We start from the raw sequence: 19,424 nt of genomic DNA, 5'->3' as shown, positions 1-19,424 counted from the left end.
CTGACTAAAAAAAGCCCAGGACCAGATGGATTTACAGCAGAATTCCATCAGACATTTAAAGAGGATCTGCATCCAATACTACTTAATTTATCTTTAAAAAAGTAGAAATGGAGGGAGAACTTCCAAATTCCTTCTATGAAGGCAGCATCAGTCTAATTCCAAAACCAGGTAAAGACACAACCAAAAAAGAGAACTATAGACCCATATCCTTAGTGAACACAGATGAAAAAATTCTCAACAAAATACTTGAAAACTGCATACAGACACACATCAAAAAGATCACCCCACCCACCATGATCAAGTTGGCTTTATTCCAGAGATGCAGGGATGGTTCAATATACGTAAGTCAATAAACATTATAAATCATATAAATTATCTCAAAGACAAGAACCACATCGTCATCTCAATAGATGCAGAAAAGGCCTTTGACAAAATTCAACATGCTTTTATGTTTAAAGTCCTAGAGGGCATTGTAATGGAGGGAACATACGAAATAATTAAAGCCATATATAACAAACCCATAGTCAACATGATTCTAAAGGGAAAAAAAACTGGAAGCATTACCATTAAAATCAGGAACCAGACAAGGATGTCCACTATCTCCACTCCTTTTCAATACAGTGCTTGTGAAACTCTTGCAAGAGCAATAAGACAAGAGAAGGAAATGAAAGGAGTATGAATTGGAAAAGAAAAAATAAAATTATCCCTTTTTGCAGATGATATGATATTGTACCTAAGAGATGCCAAAAATTCCACCAGAAAACACCTAGAAATTATTAACACAGTCAGTAAAGTGGCATGTTAGTAAAGTCTGTAGTCTGTAGCCTTTTTATATACCAATAACAAGCAATCAGAGAAAGAGTACATGGAAAGCTCCCCTTCACAATAGCTGCAAAAAAGTTTAAATATCTTGGAATAAACCTAACCAAAGACATTAAAAACCTCTACAATGAAAATTTTAATTCCTTAAAGAAAGAGATTGAGGAAGACATCAGAAGATGGAAGGACCTCCCATGCTCATTAGCCTTTTTATATACCAATAACAAGCAATCAGAGAAAGAGTACATGGAAAGCTCCCCTTCACAATAGCTGCAAAAAAGTTTAAATATCTTGGAATAAACCTAACCAAAGACATTAAAAACCTCTACAATGAAAATTTTAATTCCTTAAAGAAAGAGATTGAGGAAGACATCAGAAGATGGAAGGACCTCCCATGCTCATGGATGGGAAGAACTAATATTGTGAAAATGACCATCCTACCAAAAGTCATATATAGATTCAACACAATGCCAACCAAAAGCCTCATGACATTTTTCACAGAATTGGAAAAAAACATCCTAAGATTCATATGGAAGCACAAAAGTCCTCAGATAGCCAAAGCAATCCTTAGCACTAAGAGCAATGCTGGAGAGATTACTATGCCAGATATTAAACTGTATTACAGAGCTATAGTCATAAAAACAACATAGTACTGATACAATAATAGACCCATAGATCAATGGAACAAAATTGAAGATTCAAATATGAGTAAATGCAATCTCAGCCACCTGATATTTGACAAAGGAGCCAAGAATATTCACTAGGGGAAAGACAGCATGTTCAGCAAATGGTGCTGGCAAAACTGGATCTCCCCCTGTAGAATGAAACTAAACCCCTATCTTTCGCCTTGCACAAAAGTTAACTCCAGATGGATCAAAGGCCTCAATGTGAAGCCTGAAACTCTGAAACTGTTAGAAGAAAGCATTGGAAATAACCTACAAGATATAGGTGTAGGAAAGAATTTTATAAACCGGACATCAACTGCCCAGGAAACAAGGTCAAGAATCAACAAATGGGACCTCATTAAACTAAAAAGCTTCTGTACATCAAAGGAGGCAACCAGGTAAGTGAAGAGAAATCCCACAGAATGGGAGAAAATCTTCACCAGAAAATCTTCACGGCTGACAGAGGTTTAACATCCAGTATATATATATATATATCGAACTGAAAAAACAAAGTGTCAAGAAAGGAAGTAACCCAATTAAAAGATAGGCTAAGGAGCTGGACAGAGAGTTCTCTAAAGAAGAAATAAAGATGGCTAAGAAGCATCTTAAAAGGTGTGCAACATCACTAGTAATTAGGGAAATACAAATTAAAACCACTCTAAGATTTCACCTTACCTCAGTCAGACTGGCTAAGATCAAGAGAACAAATGATACCAAATGTTGGAGAGGATGTGGGGAAAGGGGAACACTCATCCACGGCTGATGGGGCTGCAATCTTGTTCAACCCCTGTGGAAAGCAGTGTGGAGACCTCTTAAAAAACTACAAATGAACCTACCATTTGACCCAGTTATACCACTCCTTAGCATATACCCAAAGAACTCATCCTATTGCAGAGACACTTGTACATCCATGTTTGTTGCTGCTCTTTTCACAGTAGCTAAGAGATGGAAGCAACTTATGTGTCCCTCAACTTACGAGTGGATAATGAAAATGTGGTACATTTATATGATGGAATTTTACTCAGCAGTAAAGAAACATGAAATCATGAAATTTGCAGGTAAATGGATGGAACTAGAAACTGTTATACTAAGTGAAGTAACACAGACTGAGGAAAAAAAAAAAGGCATTATGTTCTCCTCATATGTGGATCCTAGCACCAAATCCTTATAAGTGAATATGACTTTATATCCTTACTCAGGTACAAAGGATCTGAGAGTAACCGACTGTGACTAGTAATCATCAGAGACATAGAGATTAAAGATACATGTGGAAACGTGTTAGTAGCATTAAAAATGTAGGAAACAGGATATTTTAAAATGAAATGGAGATCTTAAAAGGGTAAAAACTCATTCAATTTTGTATCTTACAGGGTTTATATTGAGTTCAATATTGTATAACTGTATTAATTCAACTGTGAACCTAAAAATTACAGCCACTGTTGAAAGAGAGTGCGTTACTGGATATGTTAAATCTGTAATGAAACGCTTCTTCTAATCATGTGGTTATTAAATTTTTTAAAAAATGTTAGAAAATTCTTCAAAGCATAAAAATTTGCTCCTTAATAATTAGTAGATGTGAAAAACATTATCATTGAAATCTACCTGATGATTTCATATCCACGCTCAGATGCCAAGGATCTCAGAAAGTAACCGACTGTGACTAGTAATAATCAGATATACAGAAATTAGAAACGCATGTGCAAACATCTTAGTGTTAATTGCATTAAAAATGAATTTTTCTGTCTGAAACTATATATTTTAATAAGGAAATAGAGATCTTTTTTAAAGGTCAAAACCTCATTTAATTTTATATCTTATAGGGTTTATATGGAGTACAATATTCTATAACTGTATTAATTCAACTGTAAACGTAAATATTTGCAGCCAATTTTGAAAGAGATGCATTTTAGCTCTGGAAATTGTTATTGAATATGTCAATGCTGTTGTAATGAAATGCTTCTTCTAAGTATGTGGTTATTAACTAAATAATTTTAAAAAATGTTGAACTCACCGATCCACTCTATTCTCTTGTCTACAATGACCTAATAGTCCTCACCTATGCCTGTGATTAAAGTAGTATGTTCCTAAACATTCCATCTATATGCTTTCCAATTCATGTCTCTGTCTTTGACCTCTGTCCTAAGACCTAAGTTCACAAGTGTTTCCACTTGAAGGTCAACAGACAAATGCAAAACAAAACTGTGGAGCCCCATCAGACCCCATCTCTCATTCAACTGATTCCATATCAGGAAATGACACTGCATTCAGCCCATTTCTACTGAAATCATCAAGCTGTCATAGTCATTCATTCATTCACATTCATTCATTCATTGAGATAGGATCTCATTCCCTATGTAGCACTGGTTGGCTTGGAATTCATTATGTAGACCAGGCTAGCCTCAAACTCCCAGAGATCTTCCTGCCTCTGCCTCCAGAGTGCTGGGATTCAAGGTGTGTACCATCACATCCTGCTCAACCTGTCCTTTTTGGTCTTTTCTTTTTCATATTTTCTTTTCAACTCATCACAGCTCGTCTGTCAGGTGTGGACACTGTCTTCCATGGATGATTTCTGAAACCCCAGTTGTAACAGATGCTCTCAGCAGCTGTTCAGTTGCCACAGCTGCGCTCTACTCAGCAGCCGCTGCCACGTGGCAGCCTAACTCACCCTCCTGCTTCTCCCTCGGCCTCCTCACAAGCCAGACCCAGCACAGCAGCCATGGTGACTTTTTAAAAGACACTAATTGTATGTCATCATTTGATTGCTCAAAGTGTGATGGCTTCCCTATGGATTGGGATCTAGCTCAGATTTCTTCCCTTGGCCTATAAAGTCAAAACTTCCTCTCTAGATTCATCTCCTCCCATTATCTTTTCTGCAATGGTGGTTCTATTCTTTCTGTAACAGAGTCTGTTTTCTGCCACAGGTTCTCTGAACCTGCTGTTCCTTTGGCCCAGGACACATTCCCCATAAAACCAAAACTCAGACAAAGATCCTCCCTCCCTAGCCCAACTCTCTCAGATCCTATACTTTCTCACTAAATTTGCATAGATTCTTATCTGTTCATTTACCTGCCAATCCTCTTCCTTTCCTGTGAAACGTCATTGCATTTATTCATGAGTGTATTCTCTTGCACCTGGCATTCACAAAGGCAAGGTAATTAAGCAACAATGCTCAAGGAGGAACGAAAGACTGCTGCTGACACTCCATGGAAAGCAGCTGGGCAGTTACAAGGTGGCGCAGGCCTTTAATCCCAGCATGGGGGGGGGGGGTCAGATGCAGGCAGATCTCTGTGAGTTCAAGGCCAGCCTGGTGTACATAGTGAGTTCCAGGACAGCTGCGGCTACAGGGAGCCCGTCTCAAAAGACCAAAATAAATAAATAAATAAATAAATGTTTTCATAATCCTTCTTTTGGCAAACATCGTATTTTTAAGGCTGTTCAGGATTCAAAAGCTGAAAAACCTTGTCTCCTATTTTGCTCTCAACAATGTACCGCCCTTTCCGTATAAGACCACCTGGAATCCCCTGACTAGAAAGTGTAGCAGAATCAGTAAGGTTTGATACAGGGACATGAGGACATCAGAGCACTCAAGGCACTCCAAGGCAAAGGGCCTTCCATTCACGGGCTTTCTCTTGCTGTGAGAGAAACAGAAAGGCACACATGTATCAGCTGCATAACCTTCAGGAAAATACTTATGTACACCAGCGTGCTAAATTCAGGCTGAGGTTGGCTAGGAGAAATCAGAGAAGAACTCTGAGTGATCGCTTGAGGCAAGGCACTCCTCAGTAATTCTAAAGAAATTGTCATTTCCTCCCCAATAGAGCAAAAGGCTGAATGAATTTCAAGAAAGGGTCCTGCGTCTTTCATGTGCCTACAGAACCTGCTAAAACAGAGGTACTGTGAGACTATACAACATTCTACAAGGCATAAAAATACTCATAGAAGACTATTGCTTTTCGTCTGAATGGAAGACTTGAGTCTGTAGTATAAAATTGGTACAAAGAAAGTGCAGAAAAAGAATCATCCATAAAAAAGAAACTTAGTTGCAATTTCCTGTCCCACTGGTGTCCCATTCTTTCTCATTCTCCCTTGGCCAACACCCACCTAGAAAGTTAATTTTTAATTAATTAATGCATCACTACTCCCCCACATTCTTCCAGAAAACTGACCTCAGTACTTAATTTTCTTTAATACCTAAATATTTTATTCAGCCAATTGCAATCTCAGATTCCTTGAGTGATGCTAGATAGGTTGGTCAGTCTTCAGTGGATGAACTCCACACTGAGGGACATTTGAGGACATAAAACATGACTTGGTAGGCCTTAACATATATGACAGAATGCATGGAATCTGGTGGGAAGACTTATAGGGGAGTGTGAACAGGAGAGGGGGATCTAAATATAATCAAGATGCATTGTATGAAATGCACAAAAATTGAATAAAAAGTCTTTTTTACAAAAAGTAAGAAGAGGTCTGAGGATCTATCAATGGTAAAAGACTTCCCTAGCATGCATGAAGCTCTGGATTCAACCGCCAATAATTTAATTTGAAAGTATAAGCTCTCTCAGGCTAGAGAGATGGCTCAGTGGTTAAGAGCACTGCCTGCTCTGTCAGAGGACCCAGGTTTGATTCCCAGCACCCACACAGTGACTAACAACCACTTGTAACTCCAGTTCCAGGGGATCGGATGCCTTCTTCTGACCTCCGTGGGCACTGGCACGACCTGGGTACACTTACACACATGCAAGCAATACACTCATACACATAAAATAAAAAATAATAAATAAAATATTTTTAAGCCTGGACTACATAGTGAGTTCAGGTCAGCTGGGACTACAGGGAGACCCTATCTCAAAAAGAAAAAAAAAAAAAAAAAAAAAAAAAAAAAATGCTCTCATCAAAGTGCCACAATTTGGCAAACATTAGCCAAATGTCTTCCTCAGTCAGTGATACCACAGTCCAGAAGCTACAGTCTTCATATCTGTGCGCAAACAGAATTGTTTCTCAATTAGTGTGGGATTTTCTCCATGGAAGGTAAGAGCTTTATTTACTAAGTCAGGGCTACAGAACAGTGGTGAAGTTTTTACCTGGCATATGCAAAGTCCTGGGTTCAATCTCCAGGATTGGAGAGGGTGATAAAATCTTTGCTAAAAGTTCCTTCTTTTATAGTGATATCTAATCTTTAAAAATCATCCCATAGCTCTGTTTTTTTGGTATTAAGGCATTTGGACAAATGTTAAATTGTGAGATTGGTCCTCCTGGGGATAATTTTGAAATATCGAAAGAATTCACAAATCTGAGGTGAGTGAGGAACGCTGGAGATTGATATACTTCACTATTTTTCAAGGATGTAAGCATACAGCTAGATAAAAGAAAACAAGTAAACACTCATGATAAATGTCAAATTTGGTACATTATGCATGGTTAACATCAACATCATAAAGCACAAAACTGAATTCTTTTCAGGCTAAAAATTAGGAATTAATTGTAAACTATGACCTACTACATAACTATTTCTTCAAATGACCATAAGTTCCACAAGAACTTAATTTATGACTTAAGTATGAAACAGTCACTATGTCACATTATTTATAGTACAGTCATTGCTGGGGCTCCTTACGTTGTCCGCAGTAAGTTCCGATATATCCCTTCTGGCATTGGCAGTGGTCCTCAGCACAAGTTCCACCATTCATGCACCTCACGGTGCATTGCTGAACTACAAAGGAAAGCAACAAGAAATCACAAATAACCATTACCAAATTATATGCATAAGTTTACAAAACTACAAACTGTATGTCCACTCCGATGGCAAATATATTCTAATGGAAGTAAAAGTTATGATCTAACAAATGTTTACTATTTGTCATAAGTCACTCATGGGCATATCTGTTATCACATAGTATTTAGTATTTAAAATATACTTGCAGGGGCTGGAGAGATGGCTCAGCAGTTAAGAGCACTGGGTGCTTTTGTAGAAGACCTGGGTTTGGTTCCCAGCACCCACATGGCGGCTAACAACCATCCATAACTACAGTTCCAGGGGATTTGATGCCTTATTCTGACCTCTTCAGGCATTGCAGGACACAGGTGCACTTACATACATGCAGGCAATACACGCACACACACAAAATAAAAATAATATATTAATATATATATATATTCAATATATTCCAGTTGTCAAAGGAAATCACTAGAAGGTGGTTAGTCCCAACATTTTCTAAGTGGGTCATGAAAAATACATTCTTCATCTTCTATTATAGCTATCTGAATGGAGTTGTTGGAAAATAGTATGTTTATAGGAAAATAAGCTAGTATATGTGAAATAGTTGGTCAGTATCCAATAAGTATTTGCTGTCTTCCTAATCCTCTTTTCTCCCCAGAGTTAACCCATAAATAGAACAAAGGCTGCAGTAGTTATGCAAAAGACAACAACATAACCTGGCATTCGAGACCACAGGCTTCGGCATGAGCATCTAGACGCCAGTGTACATTGTCTTGAGTAGATTGGTTAATATATGTGTGTCTCACATCCCTACTCCATAAAATGGGATCATAACAACTGTTGACAAGAGGATTGAAGTAATACAGCCAAACACCCCAAGCTGAACCTGGTGCATATTAAAAATTGCAGTTATGAAGGATTACTTCACTAAATCCTAACTGATCTCCTGCATAGACACATAGCTCCTGAAACAAAAAAATGGTTTTTCTATTGAAAACGATTTCGCTTTGTTTTCTCAAAGGTCTTTTTCCAACTTTTTGAGGAAAATACTTGCCCATCTGTATCTGCTTTGAAGAGGACATTTAGCACTGATTCAAAAGCTTATGGATAACAGTGATTGAGGCCACATGTAAAGAACATACTTGATTTTGCTCCACAGGTTGGTGATATCTGGCCACTGGAACAAGTACACATGTTCGGACGGGAACAAAATCCATCACCACAACTGTTCCTACAAATTGCTGTAGAAAACACAGCAGGAAAATATGAATGAATAAGAATACTTTACAAAACAAGAAAGCCACATTCTGAAACATAGAACATGAGGTGAATGGCCGGAAATGTCTGACTTCAGATATGTAAAAATTTGCCAGCCTAGACATAGGCATAGTGTTCAGTCTCCTTGTAATAATGTACAAACAAATGAAGCTATTTTAAATTCTATAATATTGAAGCAACACTAATGTTTTTATATGTCTATTAATGCAAGTTGCTTTTCCCACTTGAAACTAAGAATTTAAAATGGAGAATCCACCAAAAAGAGGCAGCCTTGATCCTAGAAAGCTGGGATTATGGAGGAAACCCAGAGAGACTGCACACTCTTAGAAAATTTAGCCCGCTATGTAAAGGACCTTCACAGAGGGCCAAGAATGTGAAATTCGTGGAGCCAGAGACCCCAGGCCCTAATGAGCTGGCCAAACCTCACACTCCACTCGCATTCCACCCCAGCTGGCGTCTGCCCTGCTTGTCATCAATCTTTATTCCCCTTCATAATTTCCACTCTCCTTTCTTCAGTCTTTCCTTTAGAATATTAGCCCCATAACATAGCCTACTCCTGCTGCTCAGAAAAGTCACTGAGACATTCTGATGGGAGGAGTGAGAGACTTGAAACTTCCTACACCGTGACCTCCAGAGAACAAGAGGGTTATCAGAACCTAGACTCCTAGGCTCATTGACACAGCACATACCACAGATACTCAAAACCTACAGTCAAGTACCTTTAAACAGGAAGTCTAGTCCAAATTTAGTTGGGTCTCTTAGGAGCTGAAAGATTTATCTCTATACCCTCAACTGAACTCTTTCATTGAGCACGGACTGTGTGCTGATGGCTCCATGCCTGAAACCAGAGGAGAGTCTGGGGGTGCTTTGAAACTAGCTGTAAACACTTACACCAATGTGAACGTGAATCTTGTGCTAGAAGTCTCACAGCTTTTAAACAGACTTGGAACCCTCAATAATGTAAGGTGCAAACCAACTGAGTAATTGCTTTTTAGTAATTCTCTAAATCCCCCTTGACATTCCTATCATATGAGCAGTATCATCATCAGTATTCCTTTTGAATGAAAATAATGTGACTATCTAAAGATTGAAAAATGGGCAAGAATATGCCCTTCGCCATAGAATTGATTAAAACTTCTTAAATGTTCTAGTTTTTGACCACCAAATTGACAAATGCCCATTAAATATTGTTTCATTTCAATGATCCCTCCTTCTTAGCAGGCAGGGAGTTAATCTAGGCTTAAATGAAGTATCCCCATTTAGATCTCAAATCCAATGAGGCTGAGGGGGTGCTGGAGCTTAAACATTCTGAGGCATTTAGTTATCTGAAAAGGCTGCAGTGTGTGCTGTACGTGAGCCAGGGAGAAGCACGAGTGATGAAGTCTTTCTTCCCTACACTCTGTGGTCCCATCTCAACTATAAGGCCTAGGAACATTGGAAGGAGGGGGAGGAAGGACCTATGATGCTGGAAGCTGTGTGGGTAGGTAGTTGAGACATATGTGCCACATACATAGAGGTCTGATGTTGAGTTCTCACTCTGTAGATGGCCCACCAGAGCACAGGGAACACACATATTTCTCTGGGATCAGTTTTCTCATTAGAAACAGCATTGCAGAGATTGTACTGGAGTGTTCTGATGTCTCTTCAGGTCTCAGACGCTAGGAAGCCTAGTCAGTCCCCTCTCACAGCTTTTCCATTCATCAAAATATGGTTTGCAGCATACTTTCTCAATAAATAAATGAATAAACAAAGTCTTCTTCCATTACTTCATGTTCTAAGATGACTTTTAAAAATATTTTAAAAAGGAAAGTGAGAAGATCAATTTTATCCTTTTGGAAACAAACATTTGGAAATTTAGAGAACTTCAATGAGACTGTTAAGCCACACTTGAGAATAACCACTATTGGGCATGATAGCTCACACCTGCAATCTCAGCTCGAAGGAGGCTAAGATAGGAAGCCTGGGAATTCAAGGCCACCTGAACAACACAGTTAGTCCCAGGCCAGCACGGGCTACCTAGTCTGCCTGTGCCTTAAAAAAAAACAACAAAATAATAACAATAATAAAAGAGTCTCAAATCAAAATGCATCTGGCTTTTTAAAAAAGGAAGACATACATTTATTTTAACATTTGTTTTATCATAAGACCTGATAAAAGTCAAACAGGGTGAAATTTAAAAGATGACCATTTTAATATCTTTCTACATAGAGAAAATGCTGATATATGTATAGGAAAATTAATCTTTGATTCTCAATTTTTATTTAAAGATTACTTTTTTTTGCCTCACAGATTGTCTTTGCCTAATGGTGAAATGTAAGTAAATTCACTAAAAAATACTTGTATCAAGAGATCTCAGAATTAAAATTCCTGATTTTAAGTTTACAATGGTTTAAATTTTGTTATTTTCTCTATATATGACCATTTTAATGTCAAAAATAGTTGAATTACTGAATTTAATGCAGCTAAAAGTTAGGTGAGATTCACATAATAGGACATCAGTGTAGTATAGTCTCCCTCTTTATTACTTTGTTAAGGTGATTATAAATATTATATGAATATACTTGACAACAAATGTCATAAATATTTCTTGGAGATACAAAAATCTTCAAGGTTTGTGCTTTTTATAGATCTCTGATACATGAAATCTCAGTGTATCCCATAAGCACCTAACTGTTTCAAGAGCACAACTGTCAGCTATAATACTCACTCTGAGATGTTAGAAGCTGATCTTCTAAATGTCACAATGATACTTAAAAACCACAAGTATTTAAAGTGGACACTAGTTGGGCCATACATTTATTTCTACTGCAAATATTCTGGATGGCTTTGCTCTCTGGAATTTCCATTCCTCACTGATCCAATAAAACCTGACTTTACAGATTTTCAATGTGTACCATAAACCAATTCCTTCTCCTCGGCTGCTCTCCAATTCAATAATGGCAGTCACACTCATTACATTTAGTGAGTCAGACTTTCCGAAGTGCCTAAGTCATTCCCGCCTAGTATGGCAGGTGTGTGGTGAGTGACATGAGCTGTTTCAAGATTCTAGGAAACCATGTAAGTGGGAGGCAGTCACAGTCATGCCCTACTGGCCAGAAAGAGTAATGCACCTTCCCTAAATACTTCACAAAGGACTTTCTGTGTCAGAGAAAAGCAAGCAACACCCACCCATTCCTTTTTCCTCTTTCATCAAAGCAAAAAGCTGTAAGTGGAGGGTTTATTTAAATATGTATAAATCACTTTGAAGATCGTGGTAATTATTTCTTGTTTGTGTAGCATTACTAGAGATTGTGGGACTTCAGGATAGAGAAAACAAGACAAAACTAATCTCAGGATAAAGCTTGAGATTTCATTCTTTTTTAAAGAACTGCCCAGAAATAGCATTCAGGGTCTGTCTCAAACCCACAAACCAATAAATATAGAGCTGGAGATGCCACCGTATCCACAGTATCCCTTGGCTAGGGTAACTTGCCTTTTTTCTCTGTTCACAGTAGTATAATTATCTTTCCCTGGAAACCATCAAGGTCAATCTAAGGTCAAGACCAGCAGTAGATGTATGTGCTGTCTGTGACCTGGCTGTCCTCCAGACTGGACAAATGTGAATGTGCTACACAAACACACAGGAAAGGACCCATCACACTTTGCATCACAAGCCTGTGAAGTAATACCTTGCAGAGCCCTTGATCATGAGACTGGAAACTAACCAGTTCTCCTGTTAGAGCTTGGAGATCTGCATATACACTTTGGACACTGAATAAAACAATCAAAACTTTTAAAGTCAGATGCACATAAGTTTTCAAGTTCTAAGATTCATACTTGAGAAGATCTACTGCATACTATAAGATTTTCCATCTGAAATTTCTAAATTTAAATGTCCCTTCACCAAAAGAAAGGTCAACCAACTTAGATGAATTCTCTCTAAAAAACAATTCTGTAAACTTTGGGTCAGTTCAAATTCTGTGAGAGTGATCCTTTTAAATCTTTGCCATGCAGTTTTGGAGATTAACCCAGAGATAATAAAGTGGTTTTGTATAAAGGCAGGAGAAAGACGATAGACTGTCTGATGGCCAAAATCCAGTACAGCCCAAAGCCTGGTCGTTTACATAGTAGTAGTCTTATCTGAAATTTTAAAAGAAAGGGTGTTTGGGGGTTATCTAGGGGATTGCTCTCACACAATCTCCCTTTAGTTTGTATCAATACACGCAAGAAGAGAAAACAAAGCGCCCAAGCATCTGTAAAATCTATCATTTGTTGCCATGGTTCCGTTAGTCTGAATTCATGGACCGGCTGCTTCCTTCCACCACTGGAACTGGGCTGAGCTCTTATTACCAGGGTTGTGCTGCCACTGCACTGTAAATCCAACTGCATGTTCAAAAGACTGACTGCTATGTCGGCCCTGAAATAGGGTCGAGTATGGTGCCCAGGTCTATGAGCCCACGCAAACACTCACGGACAATGCATTGGTTTCCTCCTGGGAGCGTCTTCCATCCAGGACAGCAGTAGGAGTGGAACCTGGAGCCGCACACGTTGGGCCTGCAGGGTACAAACACCGTGATGGACAAGTAAGGATGGGTGGAGTAACGCAAAAACAGTTTTCCTAAGCAAAGCTTGAGTGAGTAGATTTCAGGACAACAAACAAATCAAAACTACACTTCAAATTCTTGGGGTTTGGGAAGCAGATGTGGAATAGGCAAGATGACGGGAGGGGGGGAGGGTCCGAAGTATCTAAGGATCCCCTTTCATCTGTCCTCCTTTGCTTGCCTTTCTAAAAGGCAAAGGGAGACATGGAAACATGTAATTTGCTACGATTCTATCCTCCGGAGGCTGAGAACAAAAGGACCAGTCCGTTCAAAAAATGCTTGCCCTGGTTCAAAGATTCATCCCTCCTTGATCAAAAGTTTCTTTGGTCCCCAAGTGTCAAAGAAGGCTCTCAGAAGATAGGGCTCTGGGGTAGGAGATTAGAGAAACAGCGGATACCCCTGCGCACATCCTCAAACAAAAGGCTCTGGAGCTGCGCCCCCGACGGTGGGGAGCAGGCGCCACTAGCCGCGCTCGGGCTGACCCAGGCCCGCTGTCTACCTGACACTGGGCAACTTTTCCAGCACCACAGACGTAGCTCATGCTCTGCTCTGCCATCCGCACCCGAAGGCCCGGCTTTCCCCCGCTGCAAGCGCCAGCCGGAGCCCCCAAGGAGGACTTTTCTCTGGCTGAACTGAGGCTTTGGAGAGCAAAAGCGGGGGTGCCCCTGGGGAGACTCAATGAAGGCGCCTTTGCCTGCCAGGACCAGAGTCAGGGAGGGCGTGGAACAGAGAGCAGCGAAACGGAGGTCCCTGCGCAAGCCAGTCACCTCGGCCCGGTGCCAGTGCCCACCTACCCTCGGAGCACGTCCTGCTGTCCTCGCCTGCGGACCCGGCTCGCCGCTACCGCGCCCTCCTCCCGGTAGTCGGGCGCCGCGAACCCGCCTTCCGAGCCTCCTGCAGCGGGCCGGAGCATCTTAGGTGGCGGAGGCTGAGGCTGGCCGGCTGTGCCCTGCGCCCAGAGCGCCACGCAACCCAGCCACACTAAGTAGGGCTGGAGACACAGCCGCCGACGTCTCCCCATCGCCGGCGCCTAGAGCGCGTGAATGTAGGCCCGCGGAGAGGGGGCGATCGAAGACCAAATCCACCAAATCCCGAAAAAAGTCAGGGTCTATCGAGCCCCTCGTCAGCTCCCGGGGATCCCTGGGTTGTGGTCCCTGGTCTAGCTGGGCACAGCGCTCGCCCTGACTGCCCCGGCGCTGGGCGCGGGCTCTAGCGCAGTGGGCAGCGAGGCGCGGCGTCAATGAGGCCGGCAGCCCCGCGTGGTCCACGTTGCATCCCCCGGGCCACGGCCCCGAGCGACTTCAGGACCGCCAGCGGGTGGGGGCGGGAAATTACAAAAGTAACCCGAGCAGCCGCGGCGTAAAGTTACAAAGAAAGCGGACCTCACAGGGGAAAAAAAAGGGGAGGGGGCGGTGCACGCCGAGGCTCAGCAGACTCCTGTGCGCTCCGGGCACAGATCTTGGAAAGCTGCAGAAGTCACCGAAGAAAGCAGGCGAGCAAACAAAAGTCGCCCTCCAAAAAGAAGAGGGTCTCCTTGGGGCTCGTTTGGAGTCCCACGGGGCGCGACGCGCGGGCGGCGGCTGCAGAGCGGGTCCAAGCTGCACCGGGCCGGGGCGAGCAGCCGGCAAGAGGGAGCGCTGCAGGCTGGACGCCGGAAAGATACCGCGGAGGGCGCGGCGCAGGGGTTTTAGAGGCCTGGCGCGGCGCAGGGCGGGACGGCGGGCGGTGGCTGTCAGTGGGGGCCCCGGCGTAGTCGTCCACACGTGGAGCGCAGCCCGGACCCAGGGGCCGGCGGCGCCGAGTGGGCGGGGACAGGGGAAGGGCGCAGGAAGGGGGGGGCAGGGCAAAGGGAGCCTAGGGGACGCAGATTAGGGAGAAGGGGGGCGAGCCTGAGACCTAGCCGAGGCTGGAAGCAGGGTTTACGAAGAGGGACTGGCGAGCCCGGGTGCGAGAGGAAATGAGGGGGGGGGATGGGGAGAGACCAGGGCGAGGAGAGAAGCTGGAAGGGAGGGAGGGAAGGCCCTAGCAGAGAGGAGGGGGCCGGGGGCCGTTTGGAGGGGCGCGGCGAGGCGGCTTTGCTTCCCGTCCCCCTCCGCTGGCCACTAGCTCTGTTTTGACTGACTGCACAGAGTAAGCAGACGACGGGGAAGGGGGCGCCCAGGGACCGGACTGGGGAAAAGCCCCTGCGGCAGCCCCTGCCCCTCTCCCTCAGCCTCCTAGGACCCGCGGACTGGAGACCAGGGTCCCCAAGTCCTCTACTCTCGGCTGGTCTGCAGCCGAACTTCCCCGCCGGAACAGAGGCCACACGGTAGAAGATGAGAACCAGTTCTCCTGCAGAGACTCAGACTCTGATCCGAGGTGGGGGGCTTCTCAACTGGCCCGGGACAGATCCCCCCCCCCCCATCCCTTTGCTAGAGTTAGTAGCAGCCAAGATCCTAGGAGGCCAGGCTGTTCGGATTGGTGATCACTGTGGCTCTGCTGCCCGCACCTCCCCACCCGGAACACCATCGGTCTGCTGGACATTTCCAGATTAAACCGCGTCCGCACATGTACAAGGACTTCACACCACCGCGGAGAACCTCGAACATGCGTTGGCGCTGCAGTCCAGGGGAATCCATAGAGGGGAAGTGTTCAGTGTGACCCCAACCCTGGCAGGAGTCTGCCGGGATCCTCATCCAGGGAGGGGTTAGAGACCCCGAAGTTTTGCTGTTGGGAGGTCAAATGGCTACGGAGCACGTAAATGGAGCTTGGGTCGCGTCTCTACCTTTTGATTAATGCTTAAACCCTGCCAATTGGTGCAGTGCTGCTGTAAATTTAGCGCGTGTCTTCCCAGACTCAGGTGCTCTTTTCATAAGGTCTCTATGAAGCCTTGACACCTCTTTGACAATGGAATTAATCGAAAACAAAACAAAACAAAAACTCCACACACATCTGAAAACCAGGAATGCGCACCAGTTTGGGAAGTGATGTGGGAAAGCATTGTCTGGCTTAATCCAGCCTAGAGTGCCCCACTTTAAAAGAAATGAGTGTGCATCATTGTTTTCCTAGCCCAAATTGCCCAGATGTGCCATTTGACAGCCAAAAATTCTTGGAAAATTGGCACCCTTCCCTCCTTTATTTCCCCAGTGTAGCTGAAGTTGGCAGACAGACTTTTAGGTAGTAGTCCTTACAATATTCTCACAAAGCAGAAGGGAAAGCAGGGGTCACAGAGTTTCAGGGATGGGCACCAGTTTGTCGCACTGGGAGCAACAGAGATATTTTTCCTGTTCTTTGCTTCAAATATAATTATTTAAAGAACTAAATAAATGATCTCATGAGTTAAAGCAGCATTTTAATCTTACCCTTTACAATATTCTATGATTTTTCATTTAATTCTTAAATGACTTCATATTTCATTCCTGTTTATTGCATTAAATCCAAATGTTCTAAAATCCCATATACCTTTACCCTTTCCCTCCATGTTTAGGAACCTATATAAAAATACATGGGAAAATACAAAATGATGGATCCATTAAACTGTTCATTGCACTGCTGTTTGTAATTGCAAAAGACAGGAGTGGGAACATTTCATCAAGAAAAACTGGATACTTGCTTAGTCCATTCTATGGAATACTATGCAAATATAAGGAAAATTAATTAGGTGAAGCTTTATATTCCTCTGGAATGATGTCAAACAAAGGCATCTGGGGCAAAATCCAGCAAGGTGCTGACAAAACAGGCATTTCATTGAGAGAAGGTAGAATACAGGTTACCAGGATGAGGGAGAAAGAAAAATGAGTTATTATTCTATAGGTACAGAGTTTCTATTTAGGATTATGAAACCATTCTGGGTGCAGATAGCAGTGGTGGCTGCACTTAGTTTGAATGTAATTAATCTTATGGCACTATGTATTCAAAATGATTACAACAGTAAATTTTATGTTATATACATAGCATTTTACCATAATTATTTTAAATGTAAGATATACAATTTTATATTGCATACTACCTTCTCTCTGTGTGTGTGTGTGTGTGTGTGTGTGTGCATTGCTTTTAAAATAGAAGTATAAATCAAATCTAATAAAAATAACCTGTAGGGAAAAGAGAGACTATGCAAGAAAAGCTAATGTAAGCTACACCTACTTTTATAGTTTTGAAACCATGTATATATCTAATATAATTAAAAACAAAATTAAATTTTAAAAGAACAATAAATTTTAAAAGAACGAGAAGAAAGTAAAATAAATTGGATACATTTATAGTGTAGCCACAGTGTAAGCAGCTCAAGATGGTATTTGAACCATAAATCTTTAGTGAAATATAACTCGAGAATGAAAAAACATAAAAAAATCTGAAATTTCATTCCATGGCAATAATGTGTGTAAGAGAGAGAATGGGAAATCAAAACTTAGTGGGTAAAAGTGCTAGCTTTTAAACTTGAAAAGTTTAAAAACTTGAAAACACAAACTCAATCTCTAGAATCCATGTAAAAAGCTAGATGCAGGGGTATGCATCTGTAGTCCCAGCACTCCTAGGGTGACATGGGAGCTAGAGATAAGAGACTCATCCTGAAACTCGTGGAACAGAGAGCCTAGAGTACACAGTATGTCAGCAAAAAAGGAGATGAGAGATGCTGATCTGACTGGCTGAGAGGTAGAAACCAACTCTTGAAGTTTTCCCCTGATCTCCATATACATGCTGTGGTACATACATACATCCACATAGCACACATGCACACACACATACACACATGCTATTTTAAAAATGAGAGAGAGCAGAATGGGAGCCAAGAAGCCCAGAATGCTGACAGTAATGTGTATAGTAGAGACCTGGCTCCTGAAGCTCCATGGGGGAAACAAGAACTTTATTGGGAATGGACTAGAAATCGTTCCCATATTCAGGCAGTATTTTGCTCATATTCTTAAAATGTGAACTAAGCTGAATTCAAAAGTGATGAGCTAACTTTTGATGGAGGAAATTTTGAAATAATGCAACATTAAGGCTGTGACATGACTGTTGCTCATTGCATTCACTAAGATTTACCATGAAAGAGAACAGAACGTGGAACACAAGGGAAGGAGAATGTGCAGTTTGGTGAGGGGAGGAGCTGGAACTCTGTTAACACTGAGAGGCGTAGACAAAGGCCAATAATGATTAAAGAAGTTAGCCTATTAAAGCGGACACTCTGCCTTGCACAGGGACAATAGGAAAGGTGAACTGTATAAACTGTAAACATGAGATATAATCACAAGTTATATATTTCCAATTACAATGGCACAAGGTAACATTTTCATTCCATCAAAAGCTCCAGGCATAACAATGCAAATAGAAAGAAAGGTGTCTGAAAAGATAGAACCATCAGGGTATCCTGCTGGCAAGTGGTCAGCTGAGGAAGTGTTTTTGCAGGTACAGACATGAAGGAATACCATGTGGCTGCTACAACTGTGATCCAAGGGAGCCAGGTTGTCCCTTAAGCTAGAATTAGAACTTTGTTGTCAACCATGTGATGCTGGTTTTGCAGACTTACAGAATTTAAGAGTAAGGCAGTCCTTGAAGCTTCCACCAAGGTTCTAAGAAGCCATTGAAGCCAGGAAACTGGATCAGATTCTCTGTATGGAGCCCTCAAGTGGGCTGTGTGTAAAAGCAAAGCTTAAGCAGCTTTCTCCTCAGAATACTGGAAATGCCAGAAATGAGGGACATTTGATAGGGAAAGCTCCAAGCACTGAGCAGAGCCAACTCATCTGGAAGACTGCATGTGTGATAGTCAACAGAGCTAGGAGGACAGCTACCCAAGCCTACTGGAGCTCAGATGATGCCATCAGGATTCCCAGATGTGGGACATAAAGCTGAGGGTTTGGGGTTTTTGCCTTGCTGGATTTTGGTCTTGCTTTGGCCTGATTTTCCTTGTTATCCACCCTTTTGGGATGAGACTGTTCATTTGTGCTATTGGAATTAAAAATACATAACTTGTTATTATAGGTTATTTAGCTTTATAGATTATACAGTTCAGAGATTGTTTGAATCCCAGAAAGAGACAAAATGTTGAAACTGTTAAGACTAGAGAATTTTGAAATTAGGTTAAGTGCATTTTTCATTATGAGATGATGATCTTATGTGGTCAGGGCAGAATGTTAAGGTTGAGAAGTGTTTCCCCTAGGTTCATGTGTTTGAACACTTGGTCCCTAACTGATTGTGCTTTTGGGGGGAGGTCGTGGATTCTTTGGGATGTGAGGCTTTGCTGGAAGAAGTGTGTCACCAGGCAGGGGGCAATCCTTGAGTTTATAGCCTGGCCCTACTTCTTGTCCTGTCTCTGCTTCCTCCTGCTGTCTGCTGATATATTAAAAAGTAGCTTTGTGCTCCCTCTGACACAGTAGTGAGACACTT

At 42.0% G+C, this 19,424-nt stretch overlaps 1 protein-coding gene across 1 annotated transcript in view; it reads right to left on the bottom strand.

The window, feature by feature from the left end:
• Fbn2 (fibrillin 2) overlaps window positions 1-14,730 on the bottom strand; it is a 282,405-nt gene extending 267,675 nt beyond the window's left edge. The window contains exons 1-4 of the mRNA XM_008841082.2: window positions 13,856-14,730; window positions 12,932-13,014; window positions 8,346-8,444; window positions 7,102-7,197 (exon numbers count right to left, since the gene is read on the bottom strand). Coding sequence (XP_008839304.1) covers window positions 7,102-7,197; window positions 8,346-8,444; window positions 12,932-13,014; window positions 13,856-14,082 — 505 coding nt within the window. The 5' untranslated portion in view covers window positions 14,083-14,730. The remainder of the gene's footprint in view (window positions 1-7,101; window positions 7,198-8,345; window positions 8,445-12,931; window positions 13,015-13,855) is intronic.
• Between the last annotated feature and the right edge of the window lie 4,694 nt (window positions 14,731-19,424).

The sequence above is a fragment of the Nannospalax galili genome, unplaced genomic scaffold (assembly GCF_000622305.1).
Source record: "Nannospalax galili isolate Female #2095 unplaced genomic scaffold, S.galili_v1.0 scaffold490, whole genome shotgun sequence".
In the NCBI taxonomy this organism is placed as follows: domain Eukaryota; kingdom Metazoa; phylum Chordata; class Mammalia; order Rodentia; family Spalacidae; genus Nannospalax; species Nannospalax galili.
Note: the sequence above shows the minus strand (reverse complement) of the source record. Positions and strands in the feature narration are given on the sequence as shown.